Source organism: Hyla sarda, chromosome 2 (assembly GCF_029499605.1).
Source record: "Hyla sarda isolate aHylSar1 chromosome 2, aHylSar1.hap1, whole genome shotgun sequence".
In the NCBI taxonomy this organism is placed as follows: domain Eukaryota; kingdom Metazoa; phylum Chordata; class Amphibia; order Anura; family Hylidae; genus Hyla; species Hyla sarda.
Window position 1 is genome coordinate 342,074,471 of NC_079190.1, and position 16,735 is coordinate 342,091,205.

A 16,735-nucleotide genomic window follows, 5' to 3' on the forward strand; every position below is an offset into this window, starting at 1 on the left:
TGAAAGGTAAAAGCATCCCAGAGTTATTAAAGTGACAGTGGTCAGATGTGCAAAAAATGCTCTAGTCCTACAGTGAAAATTGGCCTGGTCCGTAAGGGGTTAAAACACTGCCTAACAGCTCTAACCCCTGTGTAACACTGTTTATAGGTGAATTCAAGTAGTTTTAAAGTGTTTTTAAGGCTCAGTTATGGTGACATGCAGTAACCAATGATAACTATTCCAGCTCGCCCATTATTTAGGCTTATTCACACCAAATAAAGCGTCATAAAGTATCCCTGGCCAGTGTTAATATGCACACAAAGGCACGGGAAGATGCTGTGGCTTCATCCCAGCGTGCTAAAAATGATCCCTTTTTTGGGAGTAGTAACAGAATTGGCATTGTAAAATAGTGAAGACTGAAGAAGAAAGAGCTCTTGTATGTAAAGCCGAAAAATTATCCCTTTTCTGGGGATGATGGGTTGTGTATGTATAGGCCTGTCTGGAAGTAGGGTGATGATTTGGTGTTTCTATTAGTAGCCCGCGTACAGCAGGTGGTGGCTGACTAATGTTAATAGTAGGGATCGACCGATATCGATTTTTTTAGTGCCGATACCGATAATCTGTGACCTTTCAGGCCGATAGCCGATAACTTATACCGATATTCCGGTATAAGTTATCGGTTATTCCCACCCAACCCCACCCCAACGGCCCGCAGAAGCCGCTGCAGATGAATGATTTAAATCAATGAACTGCAGCGGCTTTTGCGGGGCCAGAGACCGCCCGCTTCTCTCCCCCTGCCTGTCCTGGGGTCCTCCCTAGTCCAACCACCACCGCCGCTGCCCCATTGCCACCCCCATTCCCGGTTTTATAATTTCCTGTTCCCGGGGTCCGCGCTACTTCTGGCTCCGGTGGCGTCCTGAGCTGTAACTGGGCGCACTGACGGTGACGTCGCGTTGAGGACGTCACTCATCATTGCACAGTGCGCAGGACAGCGCAGGACTTTGCAGGACGTTGCTGGAGCCAGAAGTAGAACAGGTAATTATAAAACCGGGGATGGAGAAGGCAATGGGGCAGCAGCGGCTGTGGGGTGGGGGGGGGTTTGTGGGGTAATTTCCGATACCGATAATGTCCAAAATCGGGAATATCGTCCAATACGGTTAATCGGTCGATCCCTAGTTAATAGCATGAGATGCATGCTTACAGCATGAGATGGAAGACAGATGTTTATAGCGTACAACACAATATGGTAGACTGATGTCACTAGCGTATAGCATGGTATGGCGGACTAATGTCACTAGCATCCAGGAGAGCTGGTGGTAGTACTGCCTAATTAATGGTATCTGGCACAGGAGGTTTAAATTCCTCCCTGATCCATGCCTGATTCATTTTATTCAGTTTTAGTCAGTTTTTCCACGCTGCTGGATGACAATCTTGTTTGCTTCGGGGTGACCACAGCACCTGCTGTGCTGAACACTCTCCCCGAAGCCACACTAGAGAGTGGACAAGACAGAACATTTATGGTAAACTGAGCAAGTTCTAGCCACCGGTCTTATCTGGTGGGTCCATGGGGGGGGCTGGCTGAAGGTAGCACGTTTGCCAAAAAGTCAATTTCATTTTGGCCAGCAGCCCTGGGTGGTCGCAGAGTCATTGCAAAAGCCAACACAACAAATTTGAACTTGGCAAGCAGCCCTGGCTGGCAGCAGGGTGGTTGCAAGGTGGCCTTTGTGCTTGATTGACACAGTAAATCACATGATAGACTCTGGTTATCATGTGATCTGCTGCTTTCAATATGTCATTTCACTACCCCCTGCCTGACCTGCTTGTTTTCCGCACTATTTACTGGGTAAAAGTTTGAGTGTTCGGCAAGCTGGAAAAATCCAAAAGTTCGGGTCGAATCCGGGTTTGCCGAATTTTGCTCGCTCATCTCTACTCCCTACCCAGAAAATGCCTTCAATCAACCACTTATGCAATGCTTTTCAAATGGTCATCTGATATAAAGATATAAAGCTACACCTCACATATGGTGTGGCTCTTTTTAGGTATGAAGTAAAGTTTAGGGGTGACCGTACCAATTAATGTTAACCTTAAGTTTTGCAGGATTGAAAAAAGCACAGGTCTCTCAGTGCTTTTATATTTTTCCTCTCTTTGTCTTTTATATGCTGTACAACTGTGTGTGTGTGTGTGTATATATATATATATTTATTATATATTTGTGCAAACTTTATTGAGAACATTCAAAGTATGTGGAGTATCTTTTTGCTTACATATAGTATAGATGACATATGTATTTAGTTGGTGCACAGTATATAAATACACAGTATAGATATTTTCCAGGAGGCTCCATGCACTGCAGCCACTAATGGATCACTGCATAATTATGATAAGCATATGTGCTTTAAGAGGATTTGTCCTCCCTCTTGGCAAGTCTGTTTTAGCATAAGGGTATGGTTTCAATCAAATGACTATTTATTTATATCTTTTAAGAGAAATTCTCTAGAATTGTTATCTTTTGAGTAATGCGAGTGTTTTAGTAAACACTTGCATTACTCAAAAGATAACAATTCTAGAGCATTTCTCTTAAAATATATAAATAAATGGTCATTTGATTGAAACCATACCCTTATGCCCAGGGGTCAAGTCCTGGAAAAAAAAGGTGGGAACTCTTCCATATAAGGGCTGATCCTGCAGGACTACTGCTAATAGGAATGGTGTTCCTGCTGTGGAAAAAGTGTAGGAACTCAATTCCCACACCTTCCTGCAGGACTTGAGCCCTGCTTATGTCCTTCCACAGGTCACCACTGGTGGTCACCACTGATGGTCACCACTGATGGAAGAGTTAAAAGAGAGGAAATAAAAAAAGAAACAGAAGCGCTCTATGTGCTGTTAATCCAAGGGATACTGTATATGAAAAGATCGAACAAATTTGTCCTGCTCATCTGAGTGTGTTGCGCTATGAGCACAACACCCTAATAGACATTGACACAACTACTGGTGTCTGCAATGATAGAGATAGGAGGAGAGCACACCTAGGTATAGGGGTTAGCACATACACACCTGCCAGGTATTGGCTGTGTGGGACTAGCAGCGGCTACGGGACGTCAGGGTTTCCAGGGTAGGACCGATCTGCGGGGTACAGAAAACTCACAGCAGAATCATGTAATAGACATAAAAGAAAAAGAACATCTGCACTCACCGCTAAGTATCGGTAGTAGCGTCCGGGAGTCCGGGATCACAGGCGCAGCATGTCGCAGGAAGCGCTCAGAGACAATACCGGTATTTCGCACAAGGATGTGCTTCGTCTGGTTTCGAGACCAGACGAAGCACATCCTTGTGCGAAATACCGGTATTGTCTCTGAGCGCTTCCTGCGACATGCTGCGCCTGTGATCCCGGACTCCCGGACGCTACTACCGATACTTAGCGGTAAGTGCAGATGTTCTTTTTCTTTTACGTCTACAACTACTGGTGTGTCCGCAGCATTCGGACCATTCAGCCGCAGCATTCGGACCACAAGATCCAGAGGAGGTTATGTCTTGAAATACAGTTTTGAAAGTCTTCACATGATCCACTGCCAGTAAATGCCTCTGAGGAACAAGAAACAAGGAAGGGGAAAAACTTGTATGCAGGCTCATGTCCATGTCCTGCAGTTAATAATTATAGTCCTAAGAGCGCCTGCATACAAGAGTTCCTTTCTTGTTTCCCCCACACCCACAGAGGCGTTTACTGGCGGTGGATCGTGTGGAGACTTTCAAAACTGATTAAGAGTGTATAAGATATAAGATGACTGTATGTAATCACTTATATAGTTTGTTGTGATAATGATGGGGGTTGTTGTCAGTCTGTTAATCTAAGAAGTCCTCCTAAACTTAGATTACAGACTCACAATTTTATTGCTGGTATTCCCATTCTGCATGTGCAGGCATGGCTGAGGGGGTGACAAGGGGCATGGCTGCAGATACTATTAGGGGGTGGGGCTTGTCCCTCTTTGCTCTCAGCAAAATTTGGGAGGTATAAAAACAGGGCAATAGACCTGGGCAAACAGCATGACAGGGGCAATATAACAGCATAAAACTCCAGATTTATATGCTATTCAACAGAATGAAGGCTACAGACACTGATTAGAGGTTACCACTCAGCATCTGTATCCTGAGAAACATCTGGACAGAATCTTAAAGGAAAATTCTGCAGCGCATGACACAGGGATTATTTCTTAAAAGGGTTTTCACATAATCAAAATGTATCCACTATCTACAGGATAAGTGACAGACAGCTTTACCCAAACACTGTATACAACAGAATCTCTATATATTTAGATGTTCCTTTCACAGATTCTTATTATTAACTACTTTGATCCTATCTTTTAAAACATTACTATCATTAAGAACAACTTTTGACATGTCATACACCATTTTCTAGATATAACCTGATAAAGAGTGTGGCAGCTCAGTGCTCACTCCAATTCATTGAAAGAAACAAGCTTCCTAAGCTATAGGAGCTGGAAAGTAGAGAAAGCTGCCACACACTTCTCCCCGCTATATCCTGATTGATCAAAACTTTTGATATGTCTGCATGAGAAGTAAAAAATTTTGTATATTTCAGTAAGACTTTAAATTTATGACTGGCCAAGGATCATAAATGTAGTTTAGTTCATTAGACACCATGACATAATAATTTTGTTTTACATGTTTCTATGCAGAACAAAGAAGTCCAGTATGTGGATGTTGGTGGAGCATATGTGGGTCCAACACAAAATCGCATTCTACGTGTGGCGAAAGAGCTTGGTATAGAGACCTACAAAGTGAATGTGTCACAGCGAGCTATCTATCATGTCAGGGTACGTAAACATTATGCATATGGCATATTTATTTTTTCATTCACATCACATTATATTCTTACAATCATATAGTCAAATGGCGTTTCACTCATTATTTCTGAGTTAAAAATTACCATTTTTAACTGTTGAATTTCTTTAAACTGAATGGTAAAATAGCTAAATGGGAGTCTGACTTAGGCCGCTCCTTCTTTGATTCACAATGGGCTTAGGCATTTACTATACATTCTAAAACTTTCAGGTGTGCCTCCCATCTTAACCCCTTAAGGACCGGGGTTTTTTCTGTTTTTGCATTTTCGTTTTTTGCTCTTTGCCTTTAAAAAATCATAACTCTTTCAATTTTGCACCTAAAAATCCATATGATTGCTTATTTTTTGCGCCACCAATTCTACTTTGTAATGACGTCAGTCATTTTGCCCAAAAATCTACGGTAAAACGAAAAAAATAATAATTGTGCGACAAAATTTTTTGGGGCTTCCGTTTCTACGTAGTACATTTCTCGGTAAAAATTACACCTTATCTTTATTCTGTTGGTCCATACAATTAAAATGATACCCTACTTATTTAGGTTTGATTTTGTTGTACTTCTGGAAAAAATCATAACTACATGCAGGAAAATTAATACATTTAAAATTGTCATCTTCTGACCCCTATAACTTTTTTATTTTTCCGTGTATGGGGCGGTATGAGGGCTCATTTTTTGCACCGTGATCTGAAGTTTTAAACGGTACCATTTTTGCATTGATAGGACTTATTGATAGGACTTTTTAAATGATATAAAAAGTGACCAAAAATGCACTATTTCGGACTTTGGAATTTTTTTGCGCGTACGCCATTTACCGAGCGGTTTAATTAACGATATATTTTTATAATTAGGACATTTCCGCACGCGGTGATACCATATATTTTTATTTTTATTTACACTGTGTTTTTTTTTAATGGGGAAAAGGGGGGTGATTCAAACTTTTATTAGGGAAGGGGTTAAATGATATTTATTCACTTTTTTTTTTCACTTTTTTTTTGCAGTGTTATAGCTCCCATAGGGACCTATAACACTGCACACACTGATCTTCATCATTGATCAGTGGTTTCTCATAAGAAACCAGTGATCGATGATTCTGCCACTTGACTGTTCATGCCTGGATCTCAGGCACTGAGCAGTCATTCGGCGATCGGACAGCGAGGAGGCAGGTAGGGACCCTCCCGCTGTCCTGTAAGCTGTACGGGATGCCGCGATTTCGCCGCGGCTATCCCGAACAGCCCACTGAGTTAACCGGCACTTTTTACTTTCACTTTTAGCCGCGTGGCTCAGCTCTGAGCGCGCGGCTAAAGGGTTAATAGCACGCGGCGCCGCGATCGGCTCTGCGCGCTATTAGCGGCTTCACTATGACGCCGGGTCCGCCGTGATATGATGCAGGGTTACCGTGTAACCCCGCGTTATATCACGGGAGGAGGCCCAAGGACGTACCTGTACGTCCTTGGTCCTTAAGGGGTTAAGGCAACTAGGAAATTATTATTTAGGTGGTACCTCACCCCCCCTAGACTGTCGAAGACTTATCCGGGTCACTCAGACGTTGTTACACGTGTGGTGGGAATGTGGTTGCAAAAATAATCTGGACACAATTGATCATAAACTATGTACTATGGTGGGTTTCCCAATACCCTGGGGCCCGGAGGTTGCTCTTCTTGACGACCTTTCTTTACCCGACACAGCTGTGATAGTAAATTTTTTTTAACAATATCCAACAACAAAATAGCTGCTAGATGAAAAAGCTCAGAACTCCCCAATCTTAATTGTCTAATTAATGGAACACACTATTGCTTCTGTCTCTGATAGCCTCACTCACTTTTTACGTTTATGGTCAAAATGGTTAGCATTTAAACCCCATTTAAGTAATAGTAGTGTAATCTTAGTAGAATTATTAATGTAAAGTCCCCCTTTTTACAACATTGGAGCCTTGTCTTGTCTTGTTATGTCTATCTTGTCACTTACGTCAGGGGTTAACATCCAGTGGTATGCGTACCCCTAGGGATACGCCACCGTTTGTTTGTGGGTACGCAATGCGCTGACAAATACCAGCCATGCATTGGCCAATATTTTTCAGCACAGATCGGGGAATGGCCGCGGCGACTCTCTGTAAAGTCCCGAGGCCGCGGCTACTATATGGGTGCTGCGTGGTTGCCAGGCAGATGTGTGACGTTCCCTGACGTTGCGCGGAGGTGCCACACACAGGAGGACGTCACCCTTCTGTGCGGCCCCACCGAATATGACTCTGGGAGCACCGTTTTCCCGAACAGGCCAGGTAATGTAAAAAAAAAAAAAGAAGTAAAAACTAAGTGTATGGGAGGGAGGGATGTTATTGTATGTATGTATGTATATATAAGTTCAGGGGATCGGAGGGGGAGGATAGGGAAAGAAATAATGACACAAGCGCATTAAGATGGATGGGGAGGGAGGGATAATGGCGAAAGGGGATCAGAGGGAGGGGGTAATGGTCATGGTTTAGGGGATTAAGATGGATGGGAGGTATTGATTATCTCCCCCCCCCCCTATCTTAATTCCCTGTGCCATTATTCCCCCTCCATCTTTATCCCCTTGTGCCATTATTCCCCCCTCTCTCTGATCCCCTTTTGCCTTTATTCCAACCCCCCTCCTTCTTAATCCCCTTGTGCCATTACCCCCCCCCCCTTCATTTTAATCCCCTTATTGGGGGTGTCTTGCTAATTGCCTATAATTTACACCTGTTGTCTGTTCCTTTGCACAACAGCATGTGGACAGTGTGATTTCACAGAAGTGTGATTGACTTGGAGTTACATTGTGTTGTTCAAGTGTTCCCTTAATTTTTGTTGAGCAGTGTATTTTGGTCTGTGAATAGCCCAAAATGTATCCCGACACAAAGGTGGAGATTTATCAAAACCTTTGCAAAGGAATAGTTGCCCATAGCAACAAATCTGATCACAGATTTTGCAGAGGCCTTGTTAAAAATGAAAGAAGCGAGCTGATTGGTTGCTATGGGCAACTGGGCAACTTTTCCTCTGGACAGGTTTTGATAAATCTCCCCAAAATAGCTATTTTTTGGGCTAAAACATTTGCTAGAGTCCCAAAAATAGCTCAAAATACATTGCAAAAAACAGATATGAAAAAACGTAAAAAAAAGTAATTTTTCCCTTCTTATCATACTTGGGTGCTCACAGTGAACTGCTAGTCATCCTGTGAACTAGCAGCTCACTGTGGAATCAGTTAAATGTTGTCAAAACAAGTCTATAAAGAGTGGAGGGGTAAGTATTAAGATAGGAGGGGAAATTATTTTAGAGAACAGAGGCAGACAGACACTGGGGGGCTACATCAAGGCTACACAAGCTAACTGTAAGTAAAATACCTCATCCCATGCCATCATTACAGCTTAAACTGTTCAGCACTGTAGAGACATATACGAGTAGGATCCATTCTTTTGTGTGTGCAGTGTGTATAGGAGCCATCATATAGGCTAGGCTCCACCCACTAGGCCAGAGACAACTGTATTTAGAGATGAAGGGGGAGATCTATCAAAACCTGAGTAGATTAAGAGTGGTACAGTTGCCCACAACAATAAATCAGATCACTTTTTTTTTATTTTGAAAGAGGCCTCTGAAAAATGAAAGTAGCAATCTGATTAGTTGCTATGGGCTAGAGAAGAGCGAATTTTTGAAACAGTCTATTCGGCAGATTCGTTGAATTTTCCCAAAAATCTATTTCGGTCCAAATTTATTTGCAGCGAATTGCTATAAAAAAATGCTATTTCTGGCCTACAGAGAGCCTCAATAGGGGTGTAGAACACTTTGCCTTGCTGTAACACGCATAGGGTATGTGCTGGGTTAGTGAAATAATACTGTTATTCAGTATGATATGCAGATCAGAGGCGGCACTATTAGAATTACTGTCGCAGAGCGGCACAATGACAGAGCCTGGAGTTGGCGGCAGCATGAGGAGACCATAAAGTGGCTGGATGACACAGCCTGTAGTTGGCAGCAGCATGAGGAGACCATATAGGGGCTGAATGACACAGCATGTAGGTGGCGACAGCATGAGGAGACCATATAGTGGCTGAATGACACAGCCTGGAGTTGGCGGCAGCATAAAAAGACCATATAGTGGCTGAATGACCCAGCGTGGAGGTGGCGGCAGCATGAGGAGACCATATAGTGCCTGAATTACACAGCGTGGAGGTAGCGGCAGTATGCAGAGACCATATAGTGGTTGAATGACACAGCGTGGAAGTGGTGGCAACATGAGTAGACCATATAGTGCCTGAATGACACAGCGTGGAGGTGGCGGCAGCATGAGGAGACCATATAGTGGCTGAATGAAACAGCCTGGAGTTGGGGGTAGCATGAGGAGACCATATAGTGGCTGAATAACTTAGCTGGCGGTGGCGGCAGCATGAGGAGACCATATAGTGCCTGAATGACACAGTGTGGAGGTGGTGGCAGCATGAGGAGAACATATAGTGGCTAAATGACACAGCTTGGAGTTGGCAGCAGCATAAAGTGGCTGAATGACACAGCCTGGAGTTGGCAGCAGCATGAGGAGAACATATAGTGGCTGAATGACACAGCCTGGAGGTGGCAAAAGCATCAGGAGAACATATGGTGGCAGAATGAGACAGGCTGGAGCTGGCATCATCATGAGGAGAACATATGGTGGCAGAATGAGACAGCCCGGAGGTGGCATCAGCATGAGGAGAACATATGGTGGCAGAATGAGACAGCCTGGAGGTGGCAGCAGCAGCATCAGGAGTCCTGAAAGTGACTTGGTGACAGAGTGGTGCGGTGGGTGGCAATACCAGTACCCGGTGAAGAAGGTGGGTGAAAAAAAGGAGAACTTGGCATTAGATGTGTGGCATCAGGCAGGTGGCAGGATCAGAATAGTAGCTGAGGCAGAAGAAAACAGTCTCTCTTGTAAAAGTGTTAGTGTGCACAAGTAAGTATTGAGGATATGCTTTTACTAATATACTTAGGATAAAATATATGGACCCAAATATTTTTTTTTAAATCAAACAAAAGGAAAGGTGGGCAAAAAACTCCATGTGCCACCCACACCACCAAGTAATGATTTGCTGCAAAGACCTCTAAAAGGTAGAAGGGAACAGCGTATGGTCCATTGTAACCGGTGGGGGTAAAAACTCCCGCATTATTAATTCCCTTCTTGGCAAGTGTTACTCTCCCTAAAGAGGGCGGCCCCACACAGGAACCTCTCCCTATTTCCACCTACAAACACTGCCATTTCCCAGGGTTTTTAGGTGGAAATAGGAATTGGTTCCTGTGTGGGGCTGCCCTTTTTAAGATGAGTAACACTTTCCTCGAAAAGATGGGAGGGAACAACGTATTGTTCATTGTAGCAGGTGGGGGTAAAAACTTCCCCTGTAAGGCACTACTCTAGACCTATTAATTCCCTTCTTGCCAAGTTTTACCCTAAAAAGGGCAGCCACACACAGGAAACTCTCTCTTTTTCCACCTAAAAACCCTGGGAAGTGGCAGTGTTAGTAGGGGAAATACGGAGAGGTTCCTGTGTGGGGCCACCCTATTTTGGGCGAGTATCACTTGCCAAGAAGGGAATCAATAATACTGGAGTAGGGCCTTACAGGGGAAGTTTTTACCCCCAGCGGTTACAATGGACCATACGTTGTTTCCTTCCATCTTTTAGAGGTCTTTGCTTCACATCAATACTTGGCGGTGTAGGTGGCACATGGTGTTTTTTGCACACCTTTCCTTTTGTTGGCACAAAAATGTGGGTACATATATTTTATCCTAAGAATATTATTAAAAGTTACATTTTCCTTGCATATCCTCAATACTTACTTGTGGTCTGATGCGGAGGAATGTCTGTAACTGGGGAGCAGCACCTTAAAGGGGTACTCCGCCCCTAGACATCTTATCCCCTATCCAAAGGATTGGGGATAAGATGTCAGATTGCCACGGTCCCGCTGCTGGGGAGCCCCGGGATCCCAGCTGCGGCACTGCGCTATCATTACAGCACACAACGAGTTCGCTCTGCACGTAATGACGGGCAATACAGGGGCCAGAGCATCGTTACGTCACGGCCCGCCCCTTTCAATACAAGTCTATGGGAGGGGGCGTGGCGGTCGTCACGCCCCCTGCCATAGACTTACATTAAGGGGACGGGCCGTGATGTCACGAGGGGCGGAGCCATGACGTCACGCTGCTCCGTCCCCTGTATCGCCTGTCATTACGCACACAGAGCGAACTCGCTCTGTGCTGTAATGATAGTGCGGTGCCGCAGCGGGGATCCCGGGGCTCCCCAGCAGCCGGACCGCGGCGATCTGACATCTTATCCCCTATCCTTTGGATAGGGGATAAGATGTCTAGGGGCGGAGTACCCCTTTAAATCTGTTTGGCATTATTCATATTTGTGAATATGAATTCAGTTGATGTGGCACCATGGTCAATCTACTCTGATGCATCAGGCATTGGTGGGTGGAAATCCTGGCTGATCCATGCCTGATTCATCTTCACAAAGGTTAGTGTCTCCACATTTTTTGTGGACAGACTAGTTCTCCTTGGGGTTACTATGGCCCCCACTGCACTAAACACTCGCTCTGATGGCACACTACTGTCCTGGCAGGACAGCTTTTCCAGGGCAAACTCGTTCGGCCACAAATCAAGTTTGGCTTCCCAGAAATCCAGCGGATCTTCAAGGTGTGTTGGCATGTAGCGACTGTAGACTCAGGCTGCTGCTGATGGAGCTGGTACTGCTCCTGCCACCTCACCCAACCCTCCCCAGCAGTGGCAGAGGAAGGTGAGTGCAGAGGGCCCCCGAGTCAGACCTGCAAGAGGATGGACGATGGCGCAGATAGGCATCGGCCAACTGACTACGTAGATTGTCTCAGAAGTAGGTCAGTTTGTCCTCCCTCTCAGTGGGTGTTAAAAAAGGCCCCCATTTTGTGCCGGTAGCGAGCGTCCAATAAGGTGGAGAGCCAGAAGTTATCCCACTTCAGGCTCTCCTTGCTTGGTCACTACGCAAGCAAGTGAGCATGCATCGTGCTATTTTTGCAAGTGACTCGGAGGGACTGCCTGCCTCCATCTCCACTGCATACTGCCACATTGTGTCTGCGTCCTCTGTCTCGCCTTCCTCATAACCCTCTAGCTGCTCCTGCTCCTCCTCTCCTGTCAGATGACTAGAAAAACCACGCATCTCGCGAAACCTAAACTGTGCTCCACTGTGCCCCTCCTCCTCCAATTCAGCCTCCACAGGGCTCATGTGGCCGTGAGATGTAGACGCCACATCTCCAGTGCCCTGACCAGCCATCGTTTCCAACACGTGTTGTAGTAGATGAAGCAGTGGAATGACGTTGTTCATCCCGTAATCCTAGCGACTGACTAATAATGTTGCTTCCTCAAAGGGCCTGAAAGAACGGCAGGTGTCACGTATGAGCTGCCACTGGTTGACATTAAAGTTACACAGGGGAGTCCCCCTATCCACTTGGATCATCAAGAAATTGGTGATGGCTTTTCTCTGTTCCTATAGCCAGTCCAACATATGGAGGGTATCAATGAAAAATAGCAAACATGGATCTTTGCAGGCACATGGACAGCAGTGGATAAAAGTTCATGGAGTCTACAATAGATATAGATGTTTATTTTAAGCACATAAAAGCAACGCGTTTCCTGCCCGTAGCAGGCACTTCATCAGGCAAGTGTGCATGTATCATAGGATACATGCACACTTGCCTGATGAAGTGCCCGCTACGGGCAGGAAACGCGTTGCTTTTATGTGCTTAAAATAAACATCTATATGTATTGAAGACTCCATGAACTTTTATCCACTGCTGTCCATGCGCCTGCAAAGATCCATGTTTGCTATTTTTCATTGATGCTATTTGGACTGGTGAACCAGGATAGACCGGAGGATCGTGGCTGCTGACAACCTAACCTGATTAATACGCTGTATTGTGTTGTGCCCTTAGCGCAACACATTGTGGTAAGTGTGACCTTTATTGCACTTATTCACTGTCTATAAACGTATCACACTAGGGGCGCGTGTTCCCTCTTTTTTCCCTTTTGTCTTAACATATGGAGGGTGGAATTCCAACGTGTGGAAACATTGCAAATCAGACTATGTTGGGGGATGCCGTTCTGACGCTTCAGATCAAGGAGGGTGTGAGTGAATGAAGTGCATGCAAAGTTTTCTTCCCAGGATGTTCCCAACCTTGTTAGGATGTCTTGCAGGTGTGGGGAACATGTGTACCATGCAGGGCGCATGTGTCAGGTTTCCTTGTTGCAGCGCCGACAAGATGTTCTTCCTGTTGTCGATGACTTTTAGCAGTACCTCCCCTTTGTGACTCCGTTCGCCAAGGCAAAACATGTGAAGAACAGTGTGACACCGCCGTGCCCTGCACACATGGTATGCCGGAGGGGCACTGAGACTTGTCCGTGCAGTGGTCACTGAGGGCACGGTGGAGGATAAGGAGGCGGAGACGCACACTGTCACAGGACCAACGGCCTGAGAGTGGCACAGCGTGACCTGTCCAAGTTGGTGTTGTGGTTGTGAAGGAACCACATTCACCCAGTGAACCGTAAAGGTCATGTATTGTCCCCGACCGTAGTTACAGCTCCACACATCGGTGCTGCCGTGCACTTTGGTACACACCGACAAGCTCAAGGACTGACCCACCTTCTGTTCCACAAAATTGTGCAGGGCTAGTACTGCCTTCTTCACAAAGAAATAATGGCTTGGGACTCTCCACCTCAGATCAGTACAAGCCATCTGTTCTCTGAAAGGTGCAGAGTCCGGATGCTTGATGAAAAACTTTGACAGCGGCGATCTAAAGGGTTAATAGACAGCCGGCCTCCAGCTACAGGAATCAGCTGGGGGCCAGCCGGTATGACGCGGGCTCGAGTAGGGAGCCCGGGTCATACCCAGTTAACGGCCATTGGAGTATAGACGTCCATGGTCATTATCGGGTTAAAAGAATTCTGAATTTTTTCGAATTTTTTTTAATTGCCATTTTCTGACCATTGTAGCTAATTTTTTTTTGCGCCATAATCGGTTTTCTGTATCGGTACCATTTTGTTATTGATCTAACTTTTTAATCACTTTTAACTTTTTTTCTGGGATATTATAAAAAATTTGCAATTCTGTGGTTTGGTATTTTTTTTACATTAACATCATTTACTGTACAAGATACATAATGTTATATTTTAAAAATTCGTATTTTTATTATGTTTACATGTTTTGTATAGGAAAGCGGGGTGATTTGAACTTTTAAAGGGAAGGGGTTAATGTGTTTCTTTTAAACTTTTATTAAAACATTGTTGTTGTTTTTTTACACTTTATTAGTGCCCTAGGGGACTTTTAGGAGGAATCATTAGATTCCTCATACAGATCAATAGAGTTCTATTGGACTCCATTGATCTGTGTGCTCTGCGATCCATTGATAGAGCCTAGTCCAGCCAGGTTCTATCAATGACAGAGCCACAGAAACCAGGGAAGCAGAGGTAAGCCCTCCGGCTACCTCTATAGTGGATAGCAGGGCTAAGGGCCTGCAAAATTCACCTTGCCGGCACCCAGAACTGCCTGGTCCCGGGCGTCAGGCGATAGGATTTCCACATCCCTGAGTCTCCTGCAACAACCGTTCTAAAAGTCATCACAACCTACAGTTAATTCAACTTGAGAAAAAACAGACATGGTCGCACATCCACAACATGCACCTGGATCTAATTCTTCTCAGCAACATTTATTAAACTAACAGGTCGTTAGTGTACTTTATGATCATGAAGTGCAAGCCCTCTAGGCAAGTCACAGCCACCTGTATCTAGTGGGTCCCTAGCATAAAATGGCGCAGCACTGAGTGGCGACCACCACCCCAGCACCAGTGCCCACAGGGAGAACGACCCAACTGGCAGAGCAGCCCTAATGGCCCTTAAACCAGTCCGTGGGCCGCGCCACCCCACAGAAACAGTGTCGGGGCAGCAACGGATGCCAAACAGCACCACAACAGTGGGAACAGATGTAAATACATCTTCTTGCTTATATAGTGGTGGGGTTTGTAACCACATCCATAGTAAATGGGTATTTCACGCGGTAAGCATGTATCCATATATATGCCTATAGATTTAAAAGAGACGTGTCCTCCACCTCCACTTGGATTCACCCCTGTTTGAACCAGAATGAAGAGCTTTAAAGTAAAACTGATAGACACTGCCATTCCATGCATTAGACAGACTTTTATTTGAATGATCAATGTGATATTTATGGAAACAGTGATGACCTTAGAATACTTTTTAACAAAAAGGGACATTTATCATCTTTTGTCTTTAGAAAGTGTGTTTGCTTTGGTTTTGCTTACATGCAACATATTTACTTATTATATGAGACTAATCTAATTAATTCTAAGACATAATTTAAAGCGCAACTGTCATGAACTCTGGGTGCAATAATCTGCACACAGCCTTTGTACTGTGTGCAGGTGTTGTGTATAACAATGTTTTTACCTAATATTTGTAGGCTTTTATGACCCCAAAAAAAGTTTTTTTATCAAAGCCACTGACAGTCGGGTAGGCGTGGCCCGAGGTTCGTGATGCGCCGCTGCCGCCACGCCCACCCACTGTATGTCAGCAATGGGACCGCTGTGTGATTCACACACAGGTCCCAGCGCATGCATCCTTCAGCTTATCTAATGTGCGCTCCGCCGCTGCCTTTCATCCTGGCCAGCGCTGCTTCCCCAGCGAAGCTGTACTGTTCCCGATACTAGGGGCAGAGAGGAAGCTCGCTCTCTGCACCTAGCACTGCGCAGGCGCCCTGAGGAGGAAGACGCTGGGGAAACGAGTGCTTGCCAGGATGACAGGCAGCAGCGGCGCTCGTTAGATAAGCTGAAGGGCGCATGCGCTGGGACCTGTGTGTCATTCACACAGCGGTCAAAGCACTGACATACAGTGGGTGGGCATGGCGACGGTGGGGCATCGCATACCTCAGGCCACGCCTACCGGGCTGTCAGTGGCTTTGATAAAAAGCATTTTTTGAGGTCATAAAAGCCTGCAAATATTAGGTAAAAACATTGTTATACACACCACCTGCACACAGTACAAAGGCTGTGTGCAGGTTATTGTACACAAATTTTATGACAGTTGCGCTTTAACCACTGTCTAGGCTAAATGTCAGAGATAAAGAACTTGGTCTGCAGAAACATCATTTTTGCTGACTTGTTTGTCTTGCTTCTTCAATGTGTGGTTTCCCTTTAAAAAGCAACATACAAGTTGTTTCTATTGTCTCATGATTTATAGAAGTGCAGTCGTTTTTTTAAGGAGGTTGAAAAAGTTCATTTTTCATATTCTCTTCTTCTTATAACCTTTCCTCTAGAGCTCTTTGTATGAAAGATAAGAAAAAAAGATTGCTATGTGAAGCAATATAGTTCACAGCAAGTTTTCAAAGATATACGAGACATTTATCATTGTTGCTTTGGTAATCAAGTTCTGTTGGCATCTTTTTGTTGCTTTTGGTTTTGCCTATGTGTGACATATTTATTATACTATCACAGGGGGTTGATAAATTTGAATACCATTTTTTTTTTAGCTCACATAAGCAAAAAACAATAAATGACTCCAGAACACTACTTTGTAACTCCACTTCCTCTCCTCTGTAAAAATGTGTGAGATTTATACTGCTCAAAAAAAAAAAAAAAGGAACACTAAGATAACACATCCTAGATCTGAATGAATAAACTAATCAGATGAAATGCTTTCGTCTTTGCATAGTTGAATGTGCGGACAACAAAATCACACAAAAATTATCAATGGAAATCAAATTTGTCAACCCATGGAGGTCTGGATATGGAGTCACACTCAAAATCAAAGTGGAAAACACACTACAGGCTGATCCAACTTTCATGTAATGTCCTTGAAAAAAATCTAAATGAGGCTCAGTAGTGTGT

The 16,735-nt window shown here is 44.6% G+C and overlaps 1 protein-coding gene across 1 annotated transcript in view; it reads left to right on the forward strand.

The window, feature by feature from the left end:
• Positions 1-16,735, forward strand: part of LOC130356502 (amine oxidase [flavin-containing] A-like) — a 108,033-nt gene that overhangs the window by 42,164 nt on the left and 49,134 nt on the right. Inside the window, exon 3 of the mRNA XM_056558165.1 lies at positions 4,674-4,811. Coding sequence (XP_056414140.1) covers positions 4,674-4,811 — 138 coding nt within the window. The remainder of the gene's footprint in view (positions 1-4,673; positions 4,812-16,735) is intronic.